The sequence below is a fragment of the Galeopterus variegatus genome, unplaced genomic scaffold, assembly GCF_000696425.1.
Source record: "Galeopterus variegatus unplaced genomic scaffold, G_variegatus-3.0.2 Scaffold991, whole genome shotgun sequence".
Lineage (NCBI taxonomy): Eukaryota > Metazoa > Chordata > Mammalia > Dermoptera > Cynocephalidae > Galeopterus > Galeopterus variegatus.
Window position 1 is genome coordinate 64,604 of NW_007727102.1, and position 15,219 is coordinate 79,822.

At 38.2% G+C, this 15,219-nt stretch overlaps 1 protein-coding gene across 1 annotated transcript in view; it reads right to left on the reverse strand.

Moving 5' to 3' along the window:
* Positions 1-1,301: 1,301 nt before the first annotated feature.
* Positions 1,302-15,219, reverse strand: part of ZFPM2 (zinc finger protein, FOG family member 2) — a 408,841-nt gene continuing 394,923 nt past the window's right edge. The window contains exons 6-9 of the mRNA XM_008574052.1: positions 12,902-13,108; positions 8,299-8,523; positions 4,522-4,947; positions 1,302-4,386 (exon numbers count right to left, since the gene is read on the reverse strand). Coding sequence (XP_008572274.1) covers positions 2,321-4,386; positions 4,522-4,947; positions 8,299-8,523; positions 12,902-13,108 — 2,924 coding nt within the window. The 3' untranslated portion in view covers positions 1,302-2,320. The remainder of the gene's footprint in view (positions 4,387-4,521; positions 4,948-8,298; positions 8,524-12,901; positions 13,109-15,219) is intronic.

Genomic DNA, 15,219 nt, shown 5'->3' on the forward strand with positions numbered 1-15,219 from the left:
ACTTTCATTCCACTTTTATGCCGTAACTTACAATGATCTCCACACATAGAAATATCAATACCATTTTCTTCCTCTCTACCTCCAGGGTCTATTCTGGTCTCAATGTCACTATTTCAGTTTACACAATCATTTCCTTCTGTGAATGGCTATTAGAACTTATTTTCACTAAATAAATAATACTTGAAATATCCTTTGGGAAACAGTGCACGAATATCTCAGGGTTGCCAAAAGGAAGTCTTTCTGACCATTGTACCCACCTTTCCAGACCCTACCCTGCCCATCAAGTCTTCTCCAACTTTCTCATCCCATATTGGCTTTTCTTTTCCTTTTACTTTTTGTGTTTCTACTCTACTCAGTCTCACTTACCCTTCATACCTCATTCTAGTTTGTGATTCAGTATTCCCAACAGTGTATATTAGAACCACTCGAACAGATTTTCTCTATATAGGCAGCAAGTGCCATCTTGCCTACTGAATCATTCTCAACATTGTGGGCTGGCCATTGGGCATTCCAGGATCTGACCCACCCTGTCTGGTCTCCACTTCCTCTCAATATGCAAACCCCTGGTGCGGACAAATGAAATATATGAAATCGAGTGTCTTTTACAAATTGCAAGTATGAGATTTGTGCATCTGTACTCATCAGGATCACTTTACCGTACCACTTCACCAGTCCTCAAAATGAAAAACTCTCTCTCAGATAATCTCCATCTGAAAGTTGGGTGCATTTGATCAACGTCTGTGTTAATTTTTGTGCATATGATTTGTAAGCTATTTAGACACTCATGAAATTGGTCTTTTTTTCTGTGCTACAGGGCTGGTGGGGAGGTAGAGAACAGAAAGTTATGCTTATTATACACAGTTATAACATACAACTTCCCTAGTTTCATAGCTTGGCGTCTCTAGTTCATTTTAATGTAGTAAGTTATATTAGTTAGGCATATATAAAGCACAATCTGTTTCTTTCCTGTTTTGTCATTGTGCTTACTACAGCTATTCGTTGCTGTTTTGAACCTACTGTGCTACAGGGCTGGTGGGGAGGTGGAGAACAGAAAGTTATGCTTATTATACACAGTTATAACATACAACTTCCCTAGTTTCATAGCTTGGCATCTCTAGTTCATTTTAATGTAGTAAGTTATATTAGTTAGGCATATATAAAGCACAGTCTGTTTCTTTCCTGTTTTGTCATTGTGCTTACTACAGCTATTCGTTGCTGTTTTGAACCTATTCCTATAAAGAATAGATATTTAGGGTTTCCGTTTTATTTTAAATGTAAAGAAAACAAAGTATGCCGAACACCTCCAACAATCTGGAATTTTATTCCATCCATATACATGCATAGTAACAACATTTGTTGAGAAATTATTTCTATCAGAAGTAGAACATTATCTTTGTGATCACCAGGTGCAGTATTGCTACTCTTACATTTAAATAGATCTTATATATGAATTAAATTCATACTTGCAGCATTGAGTTTAGGGTTTCAATTTAGACTGTGCCTTTCAAAAGATAAAACTGATTAATATGACCTCATTACTTACAATACTGCTTCCAGTAATTTTGTTCATTCTTTATAAAGTATTGCATTTAACAGCAAAGTTTTAAAAATTGAGACAGAGCTGCATCAGCGAAAGAAAATACAAGTACTATACAAGAAAAAAATTGCCATCTTCATTTAACATACATGTTTAAGATTAAGAAAATGGACAGAAACATACAGCTACATACAAATGCAAAGCCTAGTGACTAAGAGACTGTATCTGCTAAAATATAAAGTGCAAATGGAGCCTGATTATCCAAGAATCGAAATCTTAAGGCGAACTTATAGCATGTGTATTTAAACATCTTTGCAAGTTATATTTTAGCATATACATATATCTGCAACAGCATATAAGAAAAAAATCAAGATACACAAGTGCTTTTGAAGCTATTTCTAAGATGCTTTTCTGTATTGTTTGTGACTATTTTCTTTAAAAGCTACTATACAGTGCAAACCATATGTGCTACACAATAACTATACAATAACATTACAAATGACTTTAATATAAAGTTTTTAAATAAAAAATAACATAACCACAGCTATGAATACTTCTGGTAAAATAAATTAATTTTTTTGAAAATGGCACCAATAATACACTTTACTAATGGACTGTAATGAAATTACACCTCAAGTCTTCAACTCAGCCATAATGAATTATCTCCTGATTGCCCAGATGTAATTCAAACAGCTTTTTTTTTTTTTTTTTTTTCTGGACTGGTTAGAACAACATACTAAACACTGGTACCAAAGGCGACTGATGTTTATTTATTTATTTAGTTTATTTGACATGTTCTGCTGCATGTGATGAGCAATAAAACTTCTTGTGAGTTATAAAGTTTGAAAGATTGTTGAACTGGATATCACACAGACGGCAATATTTCCCACTGGTTGGAGCCTGGGTGGAACCATTCACACCTTTTGCTATACTAGATAACTGTTCCTCTGCTGAGGGAATTCCTGGTGAGACATTCTCATTTGCAGCTAATGGGTTCTCAGAGATCCATGAGGGAGATTTGTGGCCATCTTCATGCTGAGGATTTTGGGAAATGTTCTCTTGCTGTGGGTTGGCGGCAGGTCTCTCCTCTTGTTTCAGTCCACCATTCACTATCACCATGCCTCTGTTTTTGGGAAGCAATGGCAGAGAATCTTTCTTCGGCACAGCACACCCATTTGAGGAAGCCTGGCCTTTAGGAGATTCGCTTTCTGCATTTGTGCTTTGCTCTATGTCAGTGTTATGGATGACAAGAGAACCAGAAATATAATCACTTGGCTTTATTCCATAATATGGAGAAAGCTGGTCGGCTCCTTTTGCTTTCTTTATTGCTCCAGGGTAAAGGCATTGTGGAAGAAACAAATGTTTGTTTTCTTCTTTTGTAGCAATGAGCTGAGCGGCTTCACTAAAGACTTTTAGGCCTTGCAGGGTTGCTAAGTGGGACGAAAATAAGTTTCCATTGGGGGAAGTCTGCTTCAGATTCCCATTTTTCTCACATTTTATTATGCTTCTTTCATAACTGACATCAGGGCTGTTTCGTTCGCTTTCTGGATTTGGAAACACTTTCCCGTCGAGTTGACCCAGGTCGTTACGCTGATGTGCAGTGACCGGGCAGAAATTCTGCTTGTGGGCCAGGTAGTTTTCGACCTTGTTGAAACTGATTTTGCACACAGTGCACTCGTGGTAGTCCAGTAGCCTTTTGGGAGATGTGGTTGTCCGCTCAGACTGGGATAAACACTTTTTGCTGAGATCTATGGGCACGTCCATCTCTAGGCAGGAAACGCTGGAATGCGAAGTGTCACATTTGGAAACTGGAACACATTTGTTGATCGTCAGAGAAGTTTCCAGGTGCTTTGAGACAATTCCTGGAAAGATATCACATCTCGGGTGATAGCACTCTCCTAGCCCTTCAGTGGGTTCTTGAGTGGAGGTACAAGGATTGCTGAGGTTGGCTACGTCAAGAAATCGCTGTTGGACCAGCGGGGGCCTTTGTTCCTGTTCAGGTAGGCACATCTCATACATCTTCCTTCGCTTGCGGGTGCGCATGGTTCTCTGCATGGCAGGCACTTTGCTGGAAGCAGACCTCTTTAGTGGAGGGTCGTGGCGTGTAGCACAATAGTACTGTTTGTGGACCATGTACGTTTCGTGCCGGCTGAAGGTAATATTACAAGCTTCACAGGTAGTCTTATTTGGGTCACTTTCCCCATCCACTAAGGGGACAGTGGGATTTTTCACATCAACAGGTTTTCCATTAAGTTTATCATCACTGCTATTAGAGGTGGAGAGCTTCTTAGTTTGAGTGGAAAAGTCCTTGTCATGACCCTTCCCATTTGGCCCAATTAAATCTAAAACAGTGGGAGAATTGATGCAGGATGTTTGAAGAAGTGGATTCTCAGGATCAGCAGAATGAGCAGTGGGGTTGAGAAGGTTTATGGAAGTTTGGCTAGTGTTGGGACTCACGGCTTCAGGCATCTTTTCTGAAACACCAGGGAACTCTGGAGACTTGGCCATTTGCTGCCATCGGCTGCTGCAATAATGTTTTTTGTGCACTAGATAATTATCCAAATTATTGAATGTTATGTTACACTCAAAACAAGTGGCCCCCTTGGGCATCAAGGGGCTGTAAATTACAGGAGGGTAGCTACTACTTCCGTGCCTCAGTCGCCGATGCACCAGTTCAGACATCTTGGCTAAGATCTCTGAAGCTTGAGGGACCATGGTGATATCTTGGGGGAAAGCAAACTGAGATAGGAAAGGACCCACAGGGAAAGATGGACCAATATTAGGCTGAACTGGAGATGAGGCAAGTCTCGGGCTAGAAGGCTCAGACTTTATTTTTGTGTAAGAAAAGCCTTGTTTATTAGTTGTGAAAGCAAACTGAGATAGGAAAGGACCCACAGGGAAAGATGGACCAATATTAGGCTGAACTGGAGATGAGGCGAGTCTCGGGCTAGAAGGCTCAGACTTTATTTTTGTGTAAGAAAAGCCTTGTTTATTAGTTGTAGGCTGTATCTCTGGTCTCTGGTTAGCGAGAAAGATCTGAGTCTTTTTCTCACACTTTTCCAGCTCTGTGTCAGAGCTTGCATCTTTAGTCTGCATGGCCTTTTGACTCTGGGGGAGCTCGCTTCTGGTCAACAAGTCTGTGGCTGGTTGTAAGCTGTCTTCGGTTCCACTTGGAGAGTGCTCCATGTCACTTTCTCTGGGAAGTTTGCCGCTGGGGACGTGGAGCTCCTGGTGCTGCAATAATTCCCTCTGAGTCTGGAAGCCGAAATGGCAGTGATTGCATCGGAAGGCAGCTTGAGTGAGATGGGAGAACAGGTGTTGGTGAAAGTTGATCACAGAATCAGCAGTGTAGCTACAGACAGTGCATTTTAGACTAGCACCAGCGGGGAGGAATTCTTCCATTTTCACTCCTGGAGAGACATACAAAATAAGAACCCTGAGAACCACATGTGTTAGTTTTCTAATGATAGGAATCTTTACTAATGACCTAATGTCTTCAAAACAACGTGGATGATTTGAAATCTATCAGAATCTCATTTGTGATAGTAACTTTTTTTCTTGTGACACGTATGATAATAATAATAATAGCACTTTATAGTTTCCAAAGCACTTTTGCAAGTATTAGGGCACTGAAATGGGATGAGTGCCATTGTCTCCATTTTACAGGCCAGGAAAGAAAGTCAGGGAGGCTAAGGGAATTCACTATGGTAATAAAAACTTTAAGTGATAGAGCCATGCCTAAACCTCAGATTTTATAGTTTCCAATCCAATAACCTTCTTACTACAATGCTCTGCACTATATTCAGAAGAAGTGAACATTCATTAGAATTGCTATTGAAAACTTGTGTGCAAATCAAATAACTCTCAGTATACTAGATATGGTCTTTATCCAAAAGAATCCAAATAGAAACCACTTTGTGTAGTAATCAATAACCTCCTAATTTATCTTGGGTATAAATGTAGAATTTTATTCACTGGTGTTGCTGAACATGGTTTATCTCTATCCAGGGATGATAGTCAGCTGGTAAACACCAGTACACTAATACAGGCATTTTGGATTGGCATCCATGCTAATTGATTACTGCCTATTCCTAGTCAGTTATTAAAATTTTTGAATATCACCACTGACTGTGATGGGTAAGCATCATGAAGGTCAACTCTAATTTCTATTTGTTGGCATATGGTTAAATCAGGCTTGGCCCATCCTCTCTGCACTCTAGACTAAAAGCTGACAATATAGTAAAGGTACCCAATCCTGTAGTTATAAGAGGGGATTACCTATCCCCGTCTGTATTTCTCCTTCACTAATCCAGTACTCATTTTTCCATTTAGCTAAAAGGACTCCTCTATGTCTGTTCTTTNATCAAATAACTCTCAGTATACTAGATATGGTCTTTATCCAAAAGAATCCAAATAGAAACCACTTTGTGTAGTAATCAATAACCTCCTAATTTATCTTGGGTATAAATGTAGAATTTTATTCACTGGTGTTGCTGAACATGGTTTATCTCTATCCAGGGATGATAGTCAGCTGGTAAAGACCAGTACACTAATACAGGCATTTTGGATTGGCATCCATGCTAATTGATTACTGCCTATTCCTAGTCAGTTATTAAAATTTTTGAATATCACCACTGACTGTGATGGGTAAGCATCATGAAGGTCAACTCTAATTTCTATTTGTTGGCATATGGTTAAATCAGGCTTGGCCCATCCTCTCTGCACTCTAGACTAAAAGCTGACAATATAGTAAAGGTACCCAATCCTGTAGTTATAAGAGGGGATTACCTATCCCCGTCTGTATTTCTCCTTCACTAATCCAGTACTCATTCTTCCATTTAGCTAAAAGGACTCCTCTATGTCTGTTCTTTTTGTTTTCTGCAGGACTCTACTCACCATCTGAGACAACTACCTGCCTCTGCTTTCTCCACTTTATCACCTACACAAAGACAACTATAAAGTGCTATTATTATTATTATCATACATGTCACAAAATCAAATAACTCTCAGTATACTAGATATGGTCTTTATCCAAAAGAATCCAAATAGAAACCATTTTGTGTAGTAATCAATAACCTCCTAATTTATCTTGGGTATAAATGTAGAATTTTATTCATTGGTGTTGCTGAACATGGTTTATCTCTATCCAGGGATGATAGTCAGCTGGTAAACACCAGTACACTAATACAGGCATTTTGGATTGGCATCCATGCTAATTGATTACTGCCTATTCCTAGTCAGTTATTAAAATTTTTGAATATCACCACTGACTGTGATGGGTAAGCATCATGAAGGTCAACTCTAATTTCTATTTGTTGGCATATGGTTAAATCAGGCTTGGCCCATCCTCTCTGCACTCTAGACTAAAAGTTGACAATATAGTAAAGGTACCCAATCCTGTAGTTATAAGAGGGGATTACCTATCCCCGTCTGTATTTCTCCTTCACTAATCCAGTACTCATTTTTCCATTTAGCTAAAAGGACTCCTCTATGTCTGTTCTTTTTGTTTTCTGCAGGACTCTACTCACCATCTGAGACAACTACCCTGCCTCTGCTTTCTCCACTTTATCACCTACACAAAGACAGCTCATTCGTAGGGAAAGGAAACAGGGTCAGTAGAAAGGAAATGGCCTGCTTTTATACAGTCAAAAACAAAAGCTTGTGTCGTAGGAGAGGTTTGAAGGTTTGAGCTAGTTTTTTAAAACTCAGCATCTATTTCAGTTTTTAAATTATTTAACCCAGGTAAAAATAGCTAAGGAATTCACCCAGGGTGTTCTATAAGTTTTGTATTTTAGGTGCTGAAAAACTAGTTTGCTCCATCCTAGAATATACCTAAAAGTATTTAAAGTTAATTTAATTCTGTACATTTGATTAACTACATTTTTTTAAAAAACAAAGGATGGGAATTAGAATGCTATAAGATGAAACTAATAGTTGGCATAATTCCAAATTAAATGGGAATAGTTGACACCTTGCTTTTAGGAGAGGGCATTAAAAAGGGTTTTTTGTTTGTTTGGTTTTTCAGCCTAATTTTTCTTAAGGAATTCTAAAACATAACACGTAAGATGAAACTAATAGTTGGCATAATTCCAAATTAAATGGGAATAGTTGACACCTTGCTTTAAGGAGAGGGCATTAAAAAGGGTTTTTTGTTTGTTTGGTTTTTCAGCCTAATTTTTCTTAAGGAATTCTAAAACATAACACAAAAGTAGTTTTATGTAATGAACATCAATTAAGCTGTTATAGTGCACACTTTGGAAGTCAAGAACATTTTATAGATCCATATTTAAAAGTTAATTTCCCTGAAGTGTGATTTTAATTGAATCTATCTAAATAACAACTTTATTTCAATTCAGTGAATACTTATATTATGTGCTATTTCCTCCCTACCATGTGGGAAAAACTATGGTCAGTTTCTATAGATCCCTTGACACTTAAAGCAATGAATATTAATGACAATATACAAAGAGAATTGAGACTTTCTCTCAAAAATTTTGCTTTTACCTCAGTTGAAAACACATAGAACAATTTGGCCTGCAGTCTGAGCACTGTAGTGGTTCGAAAAGAATTCAGACCCAAATCCCTTGAGTAAAATATGCTGACCATAAGTGACATAAATAACACTGGCTGGTGTGGCAGGTTTGATTTTTGATTTTATAGATAGATATAGATATATAGAGATGTATATATGTACGTATGTATGTATAGAAAGAATAGTCTCCTGGAGCAACAGAAGAAATAAAAAGAAGCACTTAACTTACCACTGTGTGAATTCAGGTGCATTTCTAGAGCACGGGCATTTGAAAAGCTCTTGGTACATTGCGGGAAGGGGCACAGGCTGGAAATCTGATGAGCACTGTCTTCATTTTCTTCTGACACAGGAGCAGCTTCTCTTTGTCTCCCACTGCAATAGTACATCAAATGGGCTTGCAGATTGCGCTCACTCCGATACCAGATGCCACAGGACTTGCAAGGGAATATATCCTCTGCAGGCAAAACACAGAGAAACATTAGCTGCTGTCCGTTTGGAGCCAACCATGGGTCTGGTGGCATTTAGTTCAATTTTTCTCAGAGTCTACTCTAAGGTTCTGAATTAGCAATCAGACAGCGATGAGTACAGTTTGGGTATTGATCTACGGTACAGAACTAGGCTTTTAAAGAAATGAAACATTCTTCAATATAACTTCACACAGACTCTTTAGAAAGAGGTACTGTAGGTAACTCCAACACTGAAAGCACAAAATATTAATTTTAAATTTTATTTAGGGTTTAGAAAATATGTATTTACAAATAGTGATGTAAGTTGGTTTATCTGATCCATCAAACAGTAAGGATCTAATGGCTGAACTAAAGTTAGCCCTGATGCCCATGCCTGACATCATTTTTTCATTTAATAAATTAATTATGGAGTACCTATTATGTGCCGGACTCTATGTTGGGTTGGTTGTGAAACAAAATGAAAGAGCTAACATCTAAGTTAAGGAGCTTACAGTCCCCTTGGGTTGGTGAACAAGTGGTCAGATGATTACATTACAGCCTGAAGACCATTCTGAGAGATTATCTGAGGATTGCTCTGGGGTGTGGAATAAGGACACTTTACTAGGCTGGTGGGGGAACTAGAGGGAGGAGGAAGTCAGAGAAGTGCTTAGAGGAAGATGAGGATATGCCTAAGATGAGGTGTGAAGGATGAAATTAAGTTAGTCAGGTGGAAAAGAGGGGTTGGGTCATCCTGACCAAGGAAACAGCCCAGGAGAAGCCATGGGAGCCTGCAAGAGGGACTGAGTAGAGGATGGGAGGCAGTTCTGTACTGTTGAGGAAAGGGACACAATGGGGGATGGGAGGGGAAAGGTTGTAGAAGACAGAAAGAGACTATGAAGGTCATTGCAGGGTCTCTTAAGAAGTTTAGATTTTTGCCTCAATGATTATGGAGAATCACTGAATCATTTCAAACAAGAGACTTACAAAATCAGATATTACAGAATCAGGAGTGGAGTCTAGTTCTGAAGATGGTAAATTTGGAAAGAAGCCTTTCACTGGTAGGAGGCAATTGCAGTGATCTAAGTGAAATATGACATGGTTTGAATGATAGCTAAAAGTCATATCATATCTATTGTCATGTAATTTTCACGTATTCACTTATGGAAAATTTCCCATATGTGTTTTTCCCCTAACATCCATTTATAGATGAGGAAACTAGGATTGAGTAATTTGCCTATGGTCACATAAGAGGTTAAACTGGGATTGGAATCTAGTCTTAAATACTCTTCCATAATGCTTCACTACCAACGGCAGCAGAGAGGAAGTAAAATTATATTGAGGAAAAATTATACTGAGGTTGTGGAACTGACTGAAGAGATGACAAATACTTTGCAATTAGATGCTAGATCAGATGGATATATTTCTGATTTGTGCCAAGGCTTCTTGTTAGCATTTCTGTGTAAGTAATTGTTTCATTCATCTATACGGTGAACAGAAGATGGAGAGATCGTGCCTTTAGGCTGTGCACGTGTAGGGTGACCAGATTTGAAACTGTATTCCACAGACCCAGCCTTTTGTAGAGAAAGGGGGTGCCATTCAGAGGGATGCCAGATAACACTGTAAAATGGGACTCAGCCAGGCAAACTGGGGCACACAGTCACACTGGATATGTGCAATTCTGTAAGAAACACTGAGGAACATGGGAAAAGTGGAAACAGAGGTCTACAACTCTGCAGACACACCTGGACTTTTGATTTGTGGAGTAGTTAAATTGTAGCTGGAGGTGGAACCCATGGTTGTGAAGGAGATGGCCCAGGGAGAGCATGTAAAAGGAGATAAGGAGAAAACTAAAGACCAAGTTCTAGCGAGTGGCAAGCAACCATAATATAGTTTCAAATTAAAATTGAATTTCAAAGTTATATACTACTACTGTTTATTATTTAGCCCCTCCTTCCCAAGTTAATTACACTTACACTACTCACGAGGCTACACAGTTTAGTAAAGTGTCCAAATAAGCAGAAGGAGTTTAACCAATTAATTTCAGAAGGAAAACAAAATCTGTATGCAGCTATGCTGAATTATTTGAGATTAACAGTTATCTTGCTATAGAAACCAAACAGGGTATACACTCAAATATAATTAGAATTAATATTCACACATCAGAGCTCCACAATAATCTCAGTTACTCCAGGACTCCCTGGTAATAAAGTCTTTTTGCCCAGAATTCAAATAGGGTCCATGTTATTTCAAGTTCCTCAATATCAGAATCAAAGTAAAGATTTGGTAAGAAAAAAAACAAAGCTACATTTACATTAAGGAAATGCAGTAATACTCGCTTAGGTTGGAAGTATCAGATCCATTGGTAGGATGCACGGTAATTTCAGAATCACCCAAGAATTTCTTTAATCTAGAGTATGCTATTACAGCAAGAAAATAATTTTTGTTGAATATTTTACTTATTTTAAAGAATGTTATTGCCATCCCTGGATTTCTCTTCTGCATCAGAGTTTCAATGATTTTCAAGGATTTTTTGAGTAAATGTAATTTTCCACTATGTACTAACTTTAGAACCTATTCTCTTAAGATGTGACTGCTACTCATGTTTTCTCACAGAGCTACATAAAAGCAGATCTGCCTAGAACACAAATCTTCGGACCCCTAGATCACTGAATTTCTGTCATATAAAGTGTCACTTTGTGTAGTCAAGGAATACAAACGAAGTTCAAAATTCATTTTAACAAAATAAAATCACGAAGGTAAATTTGCCAGGGCATATGTTAAAATTCTCTATATAAAGTATTTTAACCCTAAATGTACTTTTTTTTTCTTTTCTTTTTTTCTTTTTCTATTAGCTGATGTCTTGATTTAAGCAGGCTACAATTCCTTTTCATCAGTATGTCTAATCAAAATTTGATTTTGTATTCTTTTTCTTTTTTTTTTTCTTCAAGTTTCTGATTCTGTAGCCTCAAAGAATACCAACATTACTCTTCTACAGAAGCATCACTGAAAGCTTCTGGGCTTCTCATAGCTAAGTAGCCTCGAATAATATTCAACTAGTTTAGAATGTCGATGTTGTTTTGTGTGTGACATTCAGGACTCCAAATTAATATGGTTGAATTTAAGTATTCTTTCTTTATTTCCATGAGAAATAATCTCTCTGTCTCTCTCTCTCTCTCTCTCTCTCTCTCTCTCTCTCTCTCTCTCTCTCTCTCTCTCTCTCTCTCTCTCTCTCTCTCTTTCTCAAAGTAAGAGAAGGCAAAATGAAACCACAACTCTGGAGGAGGAAAATCTGTTCTCGTCTGCCTGTCAGTAGATATTTTTTCTCCCACAAATACCCATCACCTCTACAAAGCTGGGCTATAGCACTCAGCACTTACTATTGACAATAGCTGTAGGCAAAATAGAAGCCATGGCAGCTTGCTGAGGAAGCAGCTGAATTGAGTCCAGCAGGCGCGCAGGGTACATCCCTTCTGTGAGAGTCATCTGACTGGCAGCTTGTAGCCTTGAGTCAAAATCCACCACAAAGGCAATTAGCTCTTCACCCTCAGAGATGGCCTTCGTAGTCGTGCACCAAAGCTGACCCCCTATTAAGAAGAAAAAAGAGAGAGAAAGATAGAATTGACATAGAATGCTTGAGCCTGTAGTATACTGGATTGATGTCAACAGCACCTTCTCATGTTTTTCACATCAGTTTTTACTGGGCTGGAGTGTTTGATCAAGACAACAGCTGTGATCCTCTTCCCTCCTGTGTGGAAAATTGTATTCCTTGCATTAAGTGAACTGTTTAGTGGCCAGTTGCAGGAGAAGACTAAGGACTAAGTATAAACATAATCTGTAGAGAGTTTTGTCAACTGTTTGCCTTCTGGGGCTTGCTTGAATTGAATCATTATCTATGCTGTTATACTGGTAAAGTGCCTAAAACCAAGCATGGTAGGGACCCAAATGAACTGTTTAGTGGCCAGTTGCAGGAGAAGACTAAGGACTAAGTATAAACATAATCTGTAGAGAGTTTTGTCAACTGTTTGCCTTCTGGGGCTTGCTTGAATTGAATCATTATCTATGCTGTTACACTGGTAAAGTGCCTAAAACCAAGCATGGTAGGGACCCAACAGCGGAAATCTATTTTGGTGAGCCTTTGAAGTTTACTCTTTCTGTATCTTATGAAAGAAGANCTCTCTCTCTCTCTCTCTCTCTCTCTCTCTCTCTCTCTCTCTCTCTCTCTCTCTCTCTCTCTCTCTCTCTCTCTTTCTCAAAGTAAGAGAAGGCAAAATGAAACCACAACTCTGGAGGAGGAAAATCTGTTCTCGTCTGCCTGTCAGTAGATATTTTTTCTCCCACAAATACCCATCACCTCTACAAAGCTGGGCTATAGCACTCAGCACTTACTATTGACAATAGCTGTAGGCAAAATAGAAGCCATGGCAGCTTGCTGAGGAAGCAGCTGAATTGAGTCCAGCAGGCGCGCAGGGTACATCCCTTCTGTGAGAGTCATCTGACTGGCAGCTTGTAGCCTTGAGTCAAAATCCACCACAAAGGCAATTAGCTCTTCACCCTCAGAGATGGCCTTCGTAGTCGTGCACCAAAGCTGACCCCCTATTAAGAAGAAAAAAGAGAAAGATAGAATTGACATAGAATGCTTGAGCCTGTAGTATACTGGATTGATGTCAACAGCACCTTCTCATGTTTTTCACATCAGTTTTTACTGGGCTGGAGTGTTTGATCAAGACAACAGCTGTGATCCTCTTCCCTCCTGTGTGGAAAATTGTATTCCTTGCATTAAGTGAACTGTTTAGTGGCCAGTTGCAGGAGAAGACTAAGGACTAAGTATAAACATAATCTGTAGAGAGTTTTGTCAACTGTTTGCCTTCTGGGGCTTGCTTGAATTGAATCATTATCTATGCTGTTATACTGGTAAAGTGCCTAAAACCAAGCATGGTAGGGACCCAAAAGCGGAAATCTATTTTGGTGAGCCTTTGAAGTTTACTCTTTCTGTATCTTATGAAAGAAGAAGTTATTTCATTCTCTTTCCATTTCTCTCTCTCTCTCTTACTCGCTCTCTCCCTGTCTCCTCCCCACCCTGAATACTTTTATTGTATCAGTACCAGATGCCCCAGACTATAAAACAAGTAAACAAAAACTCCTAAAATATAGAAGTTTAAAATAAAATTTCTGGTAGTTTTACTATCCTTATGTCTGTTGCCATTTTTTTTTTTTGGCTGAGTGATCTTTACCCATGAAATATTCCTTATGATGTAGCTTCTTTATCTCCATTTACCCTGATTGAACTTCCTGAAAAGGAGATATGCCAAAGATCCTTTTCAAAAAGGCTTATTTCAATAAAGATTTGTTTAAATGAAAAGAACCCTTTCTTCAAACACTAAGATATACTCTGGCTCTGCACATCAAATGATCACGTGTGGTGCATTAAAAAGAAAAATTAACTATGCAAGTACATCTTCTAATGTATTGGAATGTGATAGAGAATGCTCATTTATTTAACATGTTTAGACAGGCAAAGCACTTATATTTGTTATCTGCACTCTCAGGCCTAGATATGTATCCTATACAGTTATGCCTGAAATAATGGGGCATCCTTGATGTGTTATAAAGTTTTTTTTTCCATTGCGTATACTTTGGAAGACTGTATATTGTAGTCATTAAGCAAAATTGTACCCATTTTGATAAGTAATATTGCTGTGTTTATCTTCCAGCATAACTGTCTTTTCAACTGCACTTCATTTTTTCCACCCTCAGAGACCATGGTTTTTAAACAACTTGTGGTAAAAATCTTGTGGAAAAGATAACAGTATACGATATGACAAAGTTGCACAGAAGCAGCAGGACATTGTTTTAGAGAAATCTTGGGCAGTTAATTAAACCAGCTGATTAAATTTTAAAGGTAAATGAGCAAAACACCATCTGTAAGAGTATGTTTGTGAAAAAATAATGATCACATACTTCAAATTTGTGTGAAAGTTTCAAAGTAAAATAAATCTACTGAAATAGTAGACAGTGATTTTTTTTTTTTTTTTTACTTTGACACTAGTGTATCTGAAAGCATACAAATTTACCAAAATTGAATGAAACATTCATTTTGGCTTTGATTTATTTTTTTGCACATAACAGAAGCTAAACTTCATCGCTATGGAATAAGATATGGATGACGGTGTATCTGCTCCTGCCCTTCCCACGCAAGGCTTCTGCGTTCAACTGCTGTGCCTTCTCTGATGTGCATGCAGACCCGAACTACTTACAGCTGCAGACAAAGTAATCATTTCACCATATCTGTCCTCTGGTATACAGTTTATTAAATGAGTCTGTGTAATAAGGAAGCGGGAAGGCCAGAGCAACAAGCCACAATTCAGGTTTACTTCACAGTTACTTTGAAGTCACTGGATTTCAGTGATGAACTTTGCATTATTGGTAAACCCAGCTATGGGCATCTTTTACAGAATGAAGGAAAGGTTTGGACTCAGGTACCCAGGAGAAATAGAGATTTTAGAGAAGGTACCTGCTCACAGCTAATCTTTATCTCCACGGTGAGCTATGTAGCAGAATATGTATGCTCAACTTCTAACAAAAAGATCCAACAAATAAATAAAATTGAAAAACATCAAGTGCAAAAGTAAACAAAAAAAAATTGTTTGTCTACATTGTTAAATGACATGGCAGTTGTAATACATGTCTATGTTTTCAGATGTACC